The 16,788-nt window shown below is 34.8% G+C and overlaps 3 protein-coding genes, 1 long non-coding RNA gene and 1 pseudogene across 4 annotated transcripts in view; all 5 read right to left on the reverse strand.

The window, feature by feature from the left end:
* LOC116843439 overlaps nt 1–1,641 on the reverse strand; it is a 10,526-nt gene extending 8,885 nt beyond the window's left edge. The window contains exons 1-3 of the mRNA XM_032813825.1: nt 737–1,641; nt 469–568; nt 240–350 (exon numbers count right to left, since the gene is read on the reverse strand). Coding sequence (XP_032669716.1) covers nt 240–350; nt 469–568; nt 737–1,521 — 996 coding nt within the window. The 5' untranslated portion in view covers nt 1,522–1,641. The remainder of the gene's footprint in view (nt 1–239; nt 351–468; nt 569–736) is intronic.
* A 387-nt stretch (nt 1,642–2,028) lies between these two features.
* Nucleotides 2,029–5,713, reverse strand: LOC116843425 (odorant receptor 4-like). The gene is made up of 6 exons (XM_032813815.1): nt 5,681–5,713; nt 5,351–5,454; nt 3,094–3,930; nt 2,900–2,999; nt 2,614–2,724; nt 2,029–2,476 (listed from the first exon to the last, which is right to left on the reverse strand). The coding sequence occupies exons 1-6, from the start codon at nt 5,711–5,713 to the stop codon at nt 2,255–2,257; spliced, it is 1,407 nt and encodes a 468-aa protein (XP_032669706.1). The 3' UTR covers nt 2,029–2,254.
* A 291-nt stretch (nt 5,714–6,004) lies between these two features.
* Nucleotides 6,005–10,083, reverse strand: LOC116843374 (odorant receptor 82a-like). Its single transcript, XM_032813756.1, has 7 exons — nt 10,012–10,083; nt 9,030–9,186; nt 7,296–8,808; nt 6,919–7,018; nt 6,705–6,815; nt 6,440–6,595; nt 6,005–6,140 (listed from the first exon to the last, which is right to left on the reverse strand). The coding sequence occupies exons 3-7, from the start codon at nt 8,096–8,098 to the stop codon at nt 6,087–6,089; spliced, it is 1,224 nt and encodes a 407-aa protein (XP_032669647.1). The 5' UTR covers nt 8,099–8,808; nt 9,030–9,186; nt 10,012–10,083; the 3' UTR covers nt 6,005–6,086.
* LOC116843426 lies at nt 10,048–11,139 on the reverse strand (annotated as a pseudogene).
* Nucleotides 11,140–13,922: 2,783 nt separating this feature from the next.
* Nucleotides 13,923–16,788, reverse strand: part of LOC116843384 — a 4,221-nt gene continuing 1,355 nt past the window's right edge. The window contains exons 2-3 of the long non-coding RNA XR_004377877.1: nt 15,823–15,943; nt 13,923–14,390 (exon numbers count right to left, since the gene is read on the reverse strand). This is a non-coding gene — a long non-coding RNA (uncharacterized LOC116843384). The remainder of the gene's footprint in view (nt 14,391–15,822; nt 15,944–16,788) is intronic.

Genomic DNA, 16,788 nt, shown 5'->3' on the forward strand with positions numbered 1-16,788 from the left:
TGAATCAATTTTCCTGCAGTTATTTTAATCACAGCGCCTGATCTTGATATAATCAAGATTAAGCCAAGAGCTGTCTTGTGAGGTAAGTAATACCAATCAATCATATATGCTGTTTCCCCAACTTTTTTACACTTATAAATAATAAGTTGTATTAACTATTCATTAATGCATAAAATTAAACATTAAACATTAATTTATTAATGTATTGATATCTGTCTTAGTCGATATTGCTTTCTTACCTGTTCCGTTAAAATTTCACCTATATAGCAAAATATGAAAACGTTAAAGCTCATTGATGCATATACGATAACGTATGCCACTATAGCCGACGTATCAATTTTATGCCACCACTGAAAAAATTACAGCGCATTTTCTCTCAGGAACGTAACAGAATTTTTAAAGCGTTACTAAATAAGTGTCGTCAATTAATTTCGATTACATATTCACCTTTTAAGATAATTAGCATACCGTAATGGTGTTATATCCAATCATACATAAGTTAAATGTACATCCGACTAATTCTACCAGACATATTTGATTCATAACTTTCTCGATGTACGTTATAAATCTGAAATTAATGCGATAACATCAAATATTACATTAATATCATACTATTTTTTAAATGTGTTTTTAAGCCATGTTAATATATATATGTAATTGCAACTGAATATCTAAATTTACGATCATACAATAAATTTAAAATTATGTTTTGTTTTCAGATATTTAAATTTTGCACCTCAAGACGCGCAAATGATGATCCACAATGTCAGCCATCTTTTTATTAGCCGAGTCATTTTTCTTTTCGTCCTGATCTTCGACAAGATTGTTCAGACGCAGGGTCAGGATGTCGAGTTGTCCGCACGCATGCATAGCGAAGACAGCAGCCAAGCTGCACGCGCCAACAATAACAGAATTCACTACGAAGCCCGAGAGCAGTTGCATCACCAACATGATCTCTCTCGCTGGACTGAACCTAGTATCAACGAATTTACTGTACACTGGACATGGTAGCTGCACCATTGGGACGCTTTTGTTACCGATCGAAACTTCTATCGTCTTCATTCCGGCCACGACGCTGTAGATGTACACACCGCTGTGCATGCATACCGCACAGATACCTGCCACGAAGCGACCCAGTCTCGCGTTTTTCGCCATGATGTCGCGATCCTGAGGACGTCTCGTGATTCTCCAATCCGTTTCCATATGTTGCACACATCGGAGTATGTCGGCGTTACGTAGCAAGAGGAAGCAATAATTCATTCCGCCCATGGACCAATGACTCAACGGACCAATCATCCGCAGTTTTAGATCGAGATTCTTCTCTTCAAAGAGGAGGTTTAATATGCACGGCAACACGGTCAGGGCTATTAAGAAATAACATATGAATATCAAAGCGTTGGACACGGTTCTCTCGCTTTTAGTTGTCGCGGAGGATCGTGGCCATGCGCCTATCGGCTTCAGAAACCAACGATTCAGCTGCACGCTATGATTGTACAGGTCTTTAGTCCCTGACTGACACATGGTGACTACACGATGGCACAACGTGTACTAATCGACTAAGGCGACGTGCTTAGTAGTCACCACGGCGTCTGCGTGAAGGTAAACGGTAGAACGAAGAGAGTCCGATCGATTGACTGGCACCGTGGGACTTGTTGCTGTGCTGTCATTGTGGCGAACACGTTTACATAAATCACGTCGGTGAACTGAGTAAAGACAACGAGGAAAAAATAATCTGTACGTGCGCAGTTCATTTGTCATACATAAAATATATCATATCAAAAGGACAATTGTAGATCATGGTAAGAAAGAATTAATTTTATAGGTGAGTTACTACAAATAGCTTTTTTTTATAAGTGAAGCTGACCCGTGATTTTCTATCTAATTTATTCTAATGATCACGTAATATTTATAACTCACAGAGAAATAGTGCGAAGCATATTTAAATACGCAAGAGATGTTTTAATTACCTGAAACGAATAACACTTTAATTGCTTTGAAAAATATTCAGAAAATTGTGATATCGGCAACTATTTTTTCTTTTTTCTTTCAGGAAATCAGACAAGTATGTACACTAATGACTAAGATATTGAGTAATTATATATGCAACGGTATATTTATTGCTTTTCATTCTGCAATAGACATGCAAATAGCATGTAATAATGTGTGAAAAAGTCACTAAATACAATCAATCAATTAATTAATACAAACTTGTACACATTAATATATCATACATTAATTATGAATTTGATATTATTTAATATATTAATGTTTTCTGTGCGAAAAGCAAAGTATATATAACCTCGTAACTATCGAGACTTACGTCTCCGAACGTCGCTAAGGATAATTCAATCAGTTTTCCAGCAGTCATCTTAATTACAGCGCTAGATCTTGAAATGATTAAAACCAGACTAAGGGCAGTCTTCTGAGGTAAACGGTACCATTCAGTTAAATAGGCCGTTTCGCCAACTTTCTTACACTATACCGTTCATTTATACAACAAATTGCGATAAGAAGTTTAAAAAACCATCGATGACTTACAATAAACTTGGTGAACATGTTTGTTAATGGGATTGAAAATGCAAATACTAAATTTTCATGTAGATCTTCTGTTACCTGTTCACTTAGAAGTTCACCGATGTAGCAAAATATGAAAATGTTAAATGTCATCGACGCGAATAAAATACCGTATGTTACTAGGTTCTTGGTATCTTCCGTATCCCATTCCTGAAATATCAAAATGTATAAAAACCATTTATTATTGATAGTATATTTATTAGAATATACTAATTTGCCCGATTATTATTAGATTTTTCTTTCCTTCTCATTAAATAATATGAGAAATGTGCATAATTAATTGATACAATTATAAACGTAAAAGAGAGTGATATTCTTGTCCTACCGTGATGGAATAATAGCCAATCATACACATGTTGAGCGTGCAACCCACCAATTGAACAAGACATATCTGATACATGACTTGTTCGATACACGACACAAAACTGTAAATAACAATACTGCTACTATGCGTCCTAATCAGAGATACTCACTTCTTACCCACAAACGTCACATATTACCCAGGATATCTTTTACTACCTTAGTACACGCAAATGATGCTGCACGATATTAGCCAGTTTATACTTGACCAATTTGTCTCTTTTCTCCGTATCGTCGCCGACTAATTCGTTCAACCACAGAAATAACACACTAAATTGTCCGCAGGCGTGCATTGCAAAAACCGCGGCCAAGCTGCACGCGCCTACCGTGATCGAATTGACTATGAAGCCCGACAAGAACTGTATCATGAGCACGATTTGATTTGTCAATCTGACCGTCGTGTCGAGGAAGTTACTGTAGAATGGACACGGTAATCGCGGTATCGCAACGGTCTGATTGCCCATCACGATGATCAGCGGCGACATGCTCTTTATCATGCTGTACGAGAATACACCGCAGTGCATAAAGACGGCACAAAAACCGGCGATAAAGCGGCCTAACTTAGCGTTTCTTAACATCATTTCTCGATCCTGCACTCTGCTCACTAACTGCCAGTCGACCTCCATGTGTTTAATACACCGACGTATCTCATCGCCGCGCAGCAACAGTGACAAGTAATTCATCGCGCCCATAAACCAATGGCTAACAGGTCCGATGGCCTTCACGCGGATGTCGACATCTTGATCTTCCAAGAAAATGTACAGTACGGAAGGTATTACTGTAAAAGCTATCAGTGAATAACAGATGAATTGGATACCACGCGACAGCATCTTTTCCTTGCTAGTCGAGGTCGGCCAGATGCCGATTGGCTTTAGAAACCAGCGATTCAACTGAAGACTATAGTCAATGTACTGCTTGTAGAGATTTTTCTTCAACGGAGATTTGCGCAACGAACGAGTCATGTTTGATCTGCGAAAGCACGCGATGCACTGACACCTGGCCGATTCCCGAGACTATTTTGCGCTACGATGAGGACTGGTAGCGCTTGCGCGGGCTCTCGCGGGTTTTCTTCGAGCCGCAGAAAAGAAATAACTTCTAGCAGATAGGCGGAACTTTACGCTGATCGATAGTTTTTTGCGACTTGTTGTAATGATAGTTGCCAACGTTACTATCTACCAATGTAGAGAGAAAGACAAAGAGGTAACACGGTAATTCTAGTACATATCTCCGAGTTGATAGTTTATGCGCGTACTTATATTCCACCATGCGTGCAAATTTTGTTTAGACATACAATTGTATGTAATATATCTACGCGAGCATTGTTAAAGCGTGATAAAAATTGTCACGTTAATTTATAATATTAATATGTCTTCTATGTTTCGCGGTCTTTTTTATTGATAATAATAACAAAGAGATTATTGAAATTTTTGAAATTATTTGTTGTTATATATAAATTAAGTTGTGTCCATTTCACACTTCTTCTTACGTCCTATATAATTATAGCACGAATTATATTTACCCTCACTGTGTGTGAGCGTTTAAATCATTTAAAATAAAAATCTAACTATAAAATTGACTATATCGATCAGTCTACACTTGGCGGATCGCTTTTATTCTTTGTTTACTAGTTGGTTCAACCATGAATAATGTAGACATATTTAATAGCTTACTATAAAACGAATAAAATAATCGCATCGAGATACATTGACACAAATCCACAGTAAGATTTCTTATAAAGTTTTAAATTCATTTTTGTTTTAATGCTAACACATTGTTTTTCGTATTTACGTAATTATGCTAATTGTGATTTCACAAAAGAATAATTCTTCGTTGGAGACGTTCGTGGGAGACGCAGTAATTTCTCCATTTCAACGGTTTTTGTTTCAAGTTTTGCTACGACCTCTAAAAATGTAAATATCAACATTGATATTGTTCCGCTTTTTCAATCGATTCAGCGCTATTGTTGCAAAGTCGAGCATGTGCGGAGCAACACAACAAACGAGAGAACAATGTCTATATTTTGCAGACGCTTTCCTACGAAGTATACGTACGTGTAATACGAAACAGCACGCAGCGAGCGCGGCTTTTTTCTCACTGCACGACTTTCTCCAACTCTCGACATCCACGTAAACATTATTTTTTCTGCCACGTGGTTGCTGCATCACGTTTGTCATTCACGTTGATCAGGCAAAAGTAGCATGAAAACAAACACATTTTTCCGATACAGAGAGAGCAGAAATCAGCGTTTACACTAGAACAGAGCCGACACTTAATTTTAATGTCGATGCTGCAATTTTGAATAACTATAATTTGCTAATAATAACATGCAGCCTTTCTCATTTATATTAGAATTATGTATATTCCTTTCTTCGTCTCGTTCATTGTGAAAAAAGCGGTGACAATATAATATTCTTACTGTAGATTGAAGCAAAGTAATCTATGGTAGTGCTTGGAATTACTTGTATTTTCGAGGTCTATGCTTTCTTTCTGTTGCCTTTCCCGCTCGAGCCAGACGACTAACTGTCGCAGCACTTAGTCTCAAGATTGTCAACTTCACAAAACTTGCGGAACTTTCTCCATTTTACAAAAAATTCATTTTAGAATTAATGTTCTATCGTTATAAATACAATAATATAAGTGTTAGTTGCGTAGATAAAGATATAATATTATATAGAAATAATACGTATATAATAATAATTTTTCAGAAATTAAGAAAAGTCTCACAGCTCTTATGAAGTTGACGGACCTGAGGCTTAGCGACCGTCAATCGCACGCACATTATCTGAAATAAACAAGGGAGGCAAGAGGAAAACAGCAACACAGTGATTTGTTATATCGTTAATATTGCAACTGTAGATGTGGGTAATGTAGGTTATACGGACACAGTTGTGCATGTAAAATAGAAATTTTTACAGAAATATATTAGTAAGATAAAAGACAAACGAAAGATGTAAATTCCATCTTACGATTACAAAAATTAAAAGTAAAACATGCACATAATAAAAGTGCATATTATATATGACTAATTCTATACATATAAGGACATGTAACAATTGTTTGTAACCTAGATTTAAGTGCAAAATGTTTATTATGCAATGAGTTAAGCTAATGTTGTATTTTACAATGTTTGCTTTGTAAATATTTTATGATATTTATACGGTCAAAGTTCTAAGCATATTCAAATATGCCATAGATGTCCTAATTACCTAAAAAATAGAGGTAGTTCATTTTGATTAGTTATTATATATTGATTAGTTACATTTGATTAGTTATTACATATGTAAACATATACGAAAATAACAGTACGACTAGCCCGTACATAAATATGGTTATGCCAACCCGATTCAATATTGCATCTGGTTGTCACAATCAGATTTACATAACTATATTGTTTCTCTCCAAGTACGTGAATATGATCCCCGTTTCTATACAGTTCAACAATGTATATAAATTAAGATTTATTTTATTTTTATAAGTAAATGTACATAAGATCTCTAATACTCACCGTACCAAAAGTAGGAATCGACATATGAAATATCTTTCCGGCGGTGATTTTAATAACAATGCTTGACCGCAAAATTATTAATATCAGACCAAGCACAGTTTTACGTGGTAATTGATACCAATTTGTCATATAAGCAGCCTCACCGACTTTTTTACACTACCGCACAGTTAAATTTATTGACCCAAGTAGTTTGATGATACTTTTATTTAATAGAAATTAAACGGAAAGTTGGTTAAACTTAATAATGTAAGTACGTTTACTTTACCTGTTCCGTAACGAGATCACCGATGTAGCAAAATATAAAAATATTGAACATCATCGACGTGAATACAATGATGTACGTTATTAAAGTGTTTGTGCTTTCCTCGTGCCATTCCTGAAAGGGAGAACATGTACAATTTGTTAGTATTTATAATAAAAATAAAGAGAAATAACGTGAATCTCATCACATATTCACCTTTTTAAGTCTTTAAGCGTACCGTAATGGTGTAATATCCTAGCATACATAAGTTGAACGTACACCCGACTAACTCCACGAAACACACTTGTCGCATTATTATTTCCATGCGTGAGAGAAACCTGAAATAAACATATTCAGCGATAATTACACATTTCTCATGTGACTTATAAAATATCTATCTATAATATCTGTTACTATAATAAAATAATACATATTAAAAATAAAATAAGTACATTGCAGTATATCGAATTAAGCTGCTGAAATGATATCAATGTTTTGCTATTTTTCCAATAAAATTTTACAAAGATTTAATTTTAAATAAATCACACATGATTATTTATCTGTACAAGCTGAAACGGCGAGGTTCCCTGTGCAGTACTTTTAATTAATTTTTACCTTAATGCTCGCAGATGTCGCTCAATGAGGTTCGCTAACTTTCTTTGAACGACGTGGCATCCCTCTTCTTTACCGTCTAGCTCTTCGAGTCGCGACATCACTACATTGAGCTGACCGCAGGCGTGCATCGCGAAAACCGCGGCTAATCCGCACGCACCGACCGTCGTGTTGTTCACCACGATGGTCGAGAGGCACTGCAACGTGAGCACGACTTCATACACCGGACTGAATCTGGTATCCACGATCTTATTGAAGGATGGACACGGTAAGCGACCAATCATGACCGTCTCGTTGCCGATCACCACGAGTATCGGTGACGTTCCTCTCGCCACGTTATACGAGAAAATACCACCCTGCATGATAAGTGCGCAGAGACCTGCGATAGCACGTCCGACTCTGGCGTTCCTCAGCATCATTTTCCGATCCAACTCTCTCTTAGCCATTCGCCAATCCATTTCCATATGATCGATAGATCTACGTATCTGCTTCTTCTGATACAACAGTGAGCAGTAATTTAATCCACCCATGAGCCAATGACTCGTTGGTCCTACAGCTTTCAACTTCAGGCGGATGTCCTTCTCTTCGAGCAGTATGTATAGTATGGAGGGTATCACTGTGAGAGCTATTAAAGTGTGACATATTAATCTGAGAATTTTCGACACAGTTCTTTCGGTAGCCGAACATGTGGGTAATTCCGGCCAAGCGCCTATCGGCTTCAAGAACCAACGATTGAATTGTAAACTGTAATTGTTATTTTGTTTAGGAACGTCTAGCGTGGTCTCGTGTGTGCCGAGAGAACGCATTGTGTTCGGATTAACCGCAGGTGCGCCAAGTACTAGTCTCGACCACTGACTGTGAGTCTGAACGGCAAGTAATAGTTAGAGCAGCGCTTGCGCGGTTGCATGGTTTATTGCTGACGGGGAACGAGACGTTACTGTGCCGGCTGACTGTGACAATACACGTAATCGATACTTATATTACTCACAACTTGTTGCATCGAGTCTCAACGTAATTCACGGTATACGGAATAATAGAGACGGAAACGGCTGAACAAGTTACTGTCAGTTATACATCATGCTATGTGAAAACATGGTGCATTATTCATTCGCGTAATATGGTCTTTTATGCTAAAAGATAAATATTCTCAACTGCACTGTCTTGAATAGAATAAATATGGAAATAAATCTGTTTTTATTACGTGAAAGATAAGTTATCGTTTTCTCTGCCATAATACTTTCATATTCATAACCGCAACGTATGAAATGTTTAAATGAATAATAAATATTTCGCACGGTGCTTCGTATTTCACAAGAAGATACAATTATATTGTTTTAGAAAAATTTAAAGAGACATGGAAGAAGAAAAAAGAAAAGTTACGAAAAGATATTACATTTCTCTGTAAGTTTGAACGTCCTCTATTTATTAAATCTGTATTTACCTGTATCTTGCTTTTCTTGCTGTATCTTTTTTTCCTTGCGAGACTGTTTGATCAATCGATGTATATTTTACGAAACTGCAAATTCAATCATTTTTATTATTTATTACAACGCACCACGCGACATTATAATTTGTATAGTCCGAAGAACTTTCAAGTAATTAGTGTACGTAACATGTTCGAATAGGCGATCAATGTTTTTCAACTTATTTATTTAACGCGTAAGTCAAACGATTTATACATAAGAAAAATTAAATTATATAGCGAATAATTTATATTTATAATGTTACTATACTTACATTACCAAAACTGCTTAAAGAAAATTCTATGAGATTTCCGATGATAAATTTGATCGACAAATTGGACATTGCAATCAATAACACGATAGCTAGGGCCAATTTTTCCGGTAGATGATGCCAATCGATCATATAGAACATCTCGTTGATCTTTATTGTTCTGTTTAATATAAGAATCGCTTTACTGATTTATTTTATGTAAAACGCAGTCAACTTGTAACACTTTACGACTTGTATCCTAAATTAAATTTGCATTTTAAATTACTATGAAATCATCGAATTGATCAATTAATCGTGAGAATTAAAGAAATACATATATACTTTAGCAGTGAAAGATTATATCTGCTCGGCAACGAGTTCGTATATGTAACAAAATATGAAAATATTGAAGATGAATGATACGAAGAAAAAATGCGTAATATCATGTAACTCGCGAGTTCATTTGTTTCTCATTCCATTAAAAAATTTCTACACTCGATAATGCACATATATATTTTCTGAACATATCGATATATGTTCTTATTACTGCGGAATAATGCATTTCGCGAGTAATGTACGTATGTTAAGACATATATGCATATTATAATAACATAATATTCGAGAAAATACATGTTTACGGTACCCTACAATTTACATGAGAGATATTTTGTGCAGTTTAGCAATATAAAATTGTAACATGCTAAAGGCGTGACTGGTATTACAACAATCAATTACTCCTGCTGCAAAATCTTTGGTGACAAAACTACAATTATCGCTAAAAATAATCTAAAGATTCAATTTACGAATAAAACCTTCACATGCAAAATTGACATTCTAATTTAATTACGTAATTGATCACATTGTTCTCTCGTAGAGCAAAGGAAGTCGTAAAATAATTAATAATATTTTACAGTCTTTTAATTATACTATTATAATAAAAAATTAATAATCAATTTTTCACACAAAGATTTTGAATCATTGTTGTTCTGATAAAAAAAAAACTCACCGTATAAAATACGCATATGTTGCTGCACAATTATGGTCAACTCTTGTCTACATTATTATAAAGATCTTCCCGTCCATCTATCAGATACACGATTCGCTGCGTTAGAATCTCCAGGTCATAGGCGTGTATCGCGAAAACGGCTGCTAAGCTGCTGGTGGATGCAGTGACGGCTTATGTGCAAGGCTACGGTTTTGGCGACAGATCTTGCTGTCGGACAATTGGTGCCAAATTTACAGCAAAAACCGCGCAAAGTTTGCAGCGCAGCAAGGTCTGAGCGGTTTCTGCTGTCAATCTGCCGTCAAATCGCTACAAGCTCTGCGCGGTTTTTGCTGCAAATCTGCAGCAATTATCCGACAACAAGCTCTGCCGCATATCTAGCGGCAATTTGGCAGCAAGATTTGATATAACAGATCCTGCATCAAATTTGTTGTCTATTTGCCATCAAAAGTTGATAGCAAACTCTGCTCGAAATCCGTTCGCGCAGGTTTGGCTATCTGGGTGATGACCACGAGGTTAAACTTCGCGTTCCTGATCATGATCGCGTGGTCGCCGTGGTATCTTCCAATGTGGTGTTCATCCAGTCACTCTTCATGTAATCGATACACTTGCGAATATCGCCCCTGCGAAAGATTAACGAGTAATACTTAACCGATGACCATCACGCAGGAACTCAACGACCTAGTGAACTTCAAGATATGTATCTTCAACATCGAAGATAACGTAGAAGGCACACGGTACGAAGATGAAACTGATCGGACAGGTGTAGAACATGTTCACCAGTACATGAATGCACCTGTTTATCTAAGAGGACTCGGCCGATCTCGGTCAGCTTCAATATCCATCGATTCAGCTGGATGCTCATCTGTATATCTTTCTCGTAATCGTAGATGATCGCGATGGACTGCGACTTTTTTAACGATAGTGTGTGCATTCGAGATACGGAAGATTGATAGCAATTGAAAGGTTTGTGCGAAAGGAAGCCTCGAGGGTGTGGATATGTCACGCGCTTGTGTACCTAGCTGTCCTTGGCGAAGAAGAACGATCAGGCGATCGGTCATGTCAGAAAACGGGTATATTTCATAGTCATATTCGCAAAGGAGTTCTATTTTTCCTCGCGTAGTGTGTAAGTTGACCGCTGTTTATAAATCATATGTGTAAGACTTGGTTTCTCTGTGCAGATATTTTTCGCGAGTAATCGTAGATAATCGCTAAGTTTTTCTATCCGTAAAGCAATATAAAATACAGTGCATGTTTTATTGGAAAGCTGGAGTACAATTGATATTTGTCCAATAAATGTAGGATATATTATAAAAAATAATTCTTTATTATTTATAATGGACATGATAAATTTATCATTTACTATAGCTTGAAAAATATATAACATTTCAGAAAATGATACGATAATTATTACTGATATTATATTTTTTATACTGTATATTACATAATGTAATGGTGTAATCCTCATATATAAAAATGTTCAATTAAATAATTTTGGCGGAAAAATGCGTTATTTTTAATAATAAATAATTTTATAATAATAATACTACAAAAGTAATACTAATTAACATTTTAAATGTGTAGCTTTAACACTTTTTGTATGTAAAACTTTGGATTTTCAACACACAGATTATGTTAACTTAACAATTTAAATGTGTAGTTTTAACACTTTTTATATATAAAATTTAAGACTTTTAACATGTTGATTATGTTAACTTAACGTTTTAAATATCTAACGTTAACATTTTTGGTATGTAAGGATAGCATTTTTAACATATAGATTATACCAATTTAACATTTTTATTTTATCAAAACCATGGATTAATACTTCTCTCAAATGTAAGAGTAACATTTTATTTTAGTTTATTGAACATTATACGTAACAAAGGTAAAAAAAATACGCCAAGTACATAAAGCCGAATAAATTGTACCTAAAAAACCCTTTATAAAAAACCTAACAAAAACCTCAATTAAAATCCTCTATAAATAGTTGTGTAAAAAAGTCTAACATTTTTATTCAAAAAATTATAAAAAATAAAACTCAATTAAAATATATGGAATCAGTAAAATGATCCAAGTACATGATTTATTATTATCAAATTAGAATAGATTATAATTAATGATTCATTATTACCAAGTTACAATAAATATAACTGATATAAAAGACAAATATATAAAAATCAAATTTATATAACAAATTCATAATAAAAAAAACATTTTTATACATAATAACCAAAGTAAAGTACATAAACTTGGCGTGCCCGGGTCGTATTAAAACAAACACATGCGTCTTTCCTCACTCCCCTCACAAACACATACACATTTTAAATTTTTATAATGAAGACTAATATTCCAAATACGATCCGGGCACGCCAAATTTGTGTACTTACTTTTTGTATAATATTATTTATTATATAATTTATTAATATAAAATATTTATTATATGAGGAATTTTATTTTAAAGTACATCTATTTTTAAAATATATAGCGTAGTCATATTTTGATATATTTACGTGGTCAAAGTTCAAAGCATATTTAAATAAGCAACAGATATTTTAATCACCTAAAAATTTTAATTTCAATAATTAATTTAAATTTTGAAATACCGTGCACGTAATGTTTAATAAATTTTTTTTACATATTATTCGTACGCTCATAAGTTTTAACGGGGAACAAAATCGTACGGAACAAAATCCGTACAGCGTACCGTGCATGGTGGGCGGCCGAGCTCCAAGGGCGGTCGTACTTGCGCGCGGTCGGCTCTGGGCGCTGCTTCGTGCCGTCGCCGCGTCGCGGCGACGGCTTCAGTCGGACCGTCACTCGCGATTAAATTCTGCCTCACCGCTAATATAAGACGGCGCGAGCGGCGGTTCGAGGCCTTTTGTGAGTTCGCGTTGCACGGTGGGTCTCTGCCTTTAAACATATCTACTTAGGGGGTACAAACTTCCGTCTGGAAAGTGTGACACGCTCTATATCTACCGCCCTCTGAAATAGTCTACGGATGTGGCCGAACTAAACTGATGACGTCATGCGGAGTGGGGATACGCGCCAATTGAAGTATGAGTGATAGACGTAATAGCAAGCAACATATGCACGTATATACGGTTGTGTGCATGCATATATGCATATATATAAATATATCCCTTACTATTTTCATAAGATGATGAAAATTAAAAAATGAAGAAACTAAATTATATAAAGTATCCGGTAACTCGCGCGATGCCGTATCCCCACTTCGCATGACGTCACCCGTTTAGTTCGGCCACATCCGGAGACAATCTCAGAGAGCGCGACTAAAAACGGAGGCCAATTTTTACAAGAGGGAGTTTGTATCTTAGAGCATATATATATGGAGGGGGAATTGCGTATGCCTTCTGTAGAATACTACTTACGACATGTTGGCTTGCCTCTTGTAAAGTATCACAAAAATCACGGCCGTGATTTGAGCGCCTAGTTTGTGCGCAACCGCACAGACTGTGAGCGGCCGTGATTATCTTACGCGAAGGAACTACTTGAAAGAGCGTTTCGCTGTTACGGCTGAACGATGTGCTTCTGAGTAGTCAATCGATTTATTGGGTAAACATTCCTTAATAAAACTGTCTTTACTTTTGTTTTATACGTCCTGTGAGATGAGAAATTCTAGCTGAAAGTCCAAAATCGCCAGATTTTACGATGAATACGATGGCTTTAAAAATGTGCTCTTTCAACATTCTTCCGTTAGATGGCAGCACGGCAGAGGTGATTTCGATATTGTCGCAAGCGCTCATGAGAGAGAGCGAGAGAGAGAGAGAGCGAGAGAGCGAGAGAGCGAGAGAGAGAGAGAGAGAGAGAGAGAGAGAGAGAGAGAGAGAGAGAGAGGTTATGTTTGTTCGACGCTGTTACCAGCGTTGATGATCAGTTCTCTTTTCCTATGCGAGGATTATAATCGTTCGAGTCTACAGTGGTGAATACGTAGTATAAACGAACTAAATCGAGGAAACGATGAAGTTTTCGTAAGTACAGAATAAATTATATAATATTTTGTTTTGGTACAATAAAATAACACTTCGATGAAACAAGTGCAGTATGTTAATTCTACCTTGTAAAAAAATATTACTGGCAGTAATAAATTATGATCAATTAGCTCCAAAAATTAAAAAAGGCAGCAGCGAAACCATTACTACTACCACTACCATCACTATCACCGTCACAAGCACAACAACCGTCACAAGCACAACAACCGTCACAAGCACAACTACAACCATAATTACAATCATTATTACAACCATTACTTTATATTTCATTGCTGTTTCTTTTAATTTTTGAAGCTCCACTTAAAGCTCCCTTATTTGTTTTTTTAGCTGCACAACTTATCCTTCGTAGTTTATCATATCAATTACGAGCTGCAAAAAATAAATGTTAATTATTAGACATTCAATATGAATTTTATATGCTAAATTAGCAAATATCGAGTTTTAGAAATTTGCAAGTTTTATTTCTATAATTTTTATTGACGAATTACGTAGACTAAATAGCGATAATTATCATTTTGTTAAATTTTACGTTTTTCTACATGCATTTGGCTTTTGTAAAAATATGTTTTGAATATTTTTTCCTTCATTTTTTTACTGTATAACTTGAAAAATTTGATGAGAATGTGTCTTAAAGTGACATACCTACAGTATGCGATAGACGCGATACTCTGTGATTAACATAACTTCATTAATAACCTTCCATTGTGACGTAACATTTGTTTATTTTAAAGTTTAATTTTATTTAGTTTAAAAATATAACATATGTAAAATATGTAAGAAAATAAAAAAGATCGAAAACGATATGTATTTATTTAATTATATTTCCCTTTTGTAACATTATATTTTGAATAAATGAATATTATTCCACCATTAAATGCATTAATGAACTATTTAGTATCAAATATTATCATATATACGACATATTATATAAATTCAAATAGGTATGTCGCTTTTGCCACCTATTTTCTTTGAATTCTATTTTCGTGCGTTTTACGAAAACATTTTTTGTTTTAAATCTAAAAACAATTTCAGTAAAAATGTGATATTATCTGATAGGAGGTACTTCCAACTATATATATATATATATATATATATATATATATATACATACATATATACATATATACATATATATATATATATATATATATATATATATATATATACATACATTTATATTTTGAGCTTTATATTAAGACATAACATCCAAAAACTTTAATATACATTTTTCTTACATATTATTCATATGTTCATAAGAGCTTGAATAGCAACAGTAAGGAAATACTCAACAAATAAATATTTAAAATTTACTTATAGCATAATTTTAACAAATTTAAAAATTTCGAAATACAACGGCGAAAGTTGGGATTGACATATGAAACATTTTTCCGGCTGTGGTTTTAATAGCGATATTTGATTGCAAAATTATTAAAATTAAATTGAGAGCAGTTTTATGTGGCAAATGATACCAGTTTGTCATATAAGTTGCTTCACCAACTTTTTTACCCTGTCGCAAGATATAATTTATAAGTCAATATGTTAATTGTAGAGAGAACTATAAATTTACGAAAAAACTATGGGAATAAAAACGGCTGCGTTACAAGTTCGCCGTTAAAACAAAATATGAAAATATTGAACATCATTGCTGTGAGAATTATGATATATGTTATTATAGTATGTGCACTTTCTTCCTGCAACTCCTAGAAGATATGTAACTTGATAGTATTCGAGATAAAAATTAAAGAAACACAAATATATTTTATTAAGATATTTATATAACTTTGCAAGTTTTTAAACATACCATAATGGTATAATATCCCAGCATGCACAAATTGAACGTTTACCCGACTAATTCTACAAAACATATTTGACGCATTATCGTCTCCATACGCGAGAGAAACTTGTAATTGAGACAAAAATATCTGCAACAATCATGATTAAACTCTGTACAGAAATACGTCATAAACACAATAATTATAATATAATAAATATAATTTCTGTTATATTTGTTGAATTATAATTATCACATTTGTTACATTTGTAAAACATTAAGAGTTTGCAAGAAAGCATGAATATACTTCTTTTAATGTTTTTCTTACGGTTCCGTGTTTTTTACATAATTAAAAAATTGCATGCTACAGAAGAGACATTAAAATAAAGATTATTGAAATGTTCACATTGCTAAAATGCGACTACATCAGTTCATTGATCATTATTATATAAATTATCTATATAGAATTTATCTGTATAGAACACACAACTTATCTTACCTCAATGCTCGTAGATGCCGCTCTTTAATATTCGCCAATCTTAACTAAAGCTTATCTCGTTTTTCGTCAACGAGCTCTTCGAGATGCGACATCACCACTCTGAGCTGACCGCAGCCGTGCATCGCGAAAACCGCGGCAAGACTGCACCCACTGATCTTGGAGTTGCTCACCACAATAGATGAAAGACATTGTTGTGTAAGCACAACTTTGTACACTGGATTGAATCTGGTATCCACGATCTTATTGTACGATGGGCACGGTAAGCGACCTATTTCATGGTCTCTTTACCGATCACCGCGTTTATTGGTGACAGTCCTCTTGCTAAGTTGTAACTTAACGAACTACCTTGTACGATCAGCGTACAAGCACCCGCTATGATCCGTCCTATGCGGTCGTTCTTCAACATCATTTCACGATCACGTTCTCTCTTTGCCATTTGCCAGTCCGTCTCCATATGTTCGATGGATCTACGTATTCGTTTATTGTGATATAAGAGT

Source organism: Odontomachus brunneus, unplaced genomic scaffold (assembly GCF_010583005.1).
Source record: "Odontomachus brunneus isolate Ranch 3 - 2012 unplaced genomic scaffold, Obru_v1 Obru_scaffold_032, whole genome shotgun sequence".
Taxonomy (NCBI): domain Eukaryota; kingdom Metazoa; phylum Arthropoda; class Insecta; order Hymenoptera; family Formicidae; genus Odontomachus; species Odontomachus brunneus.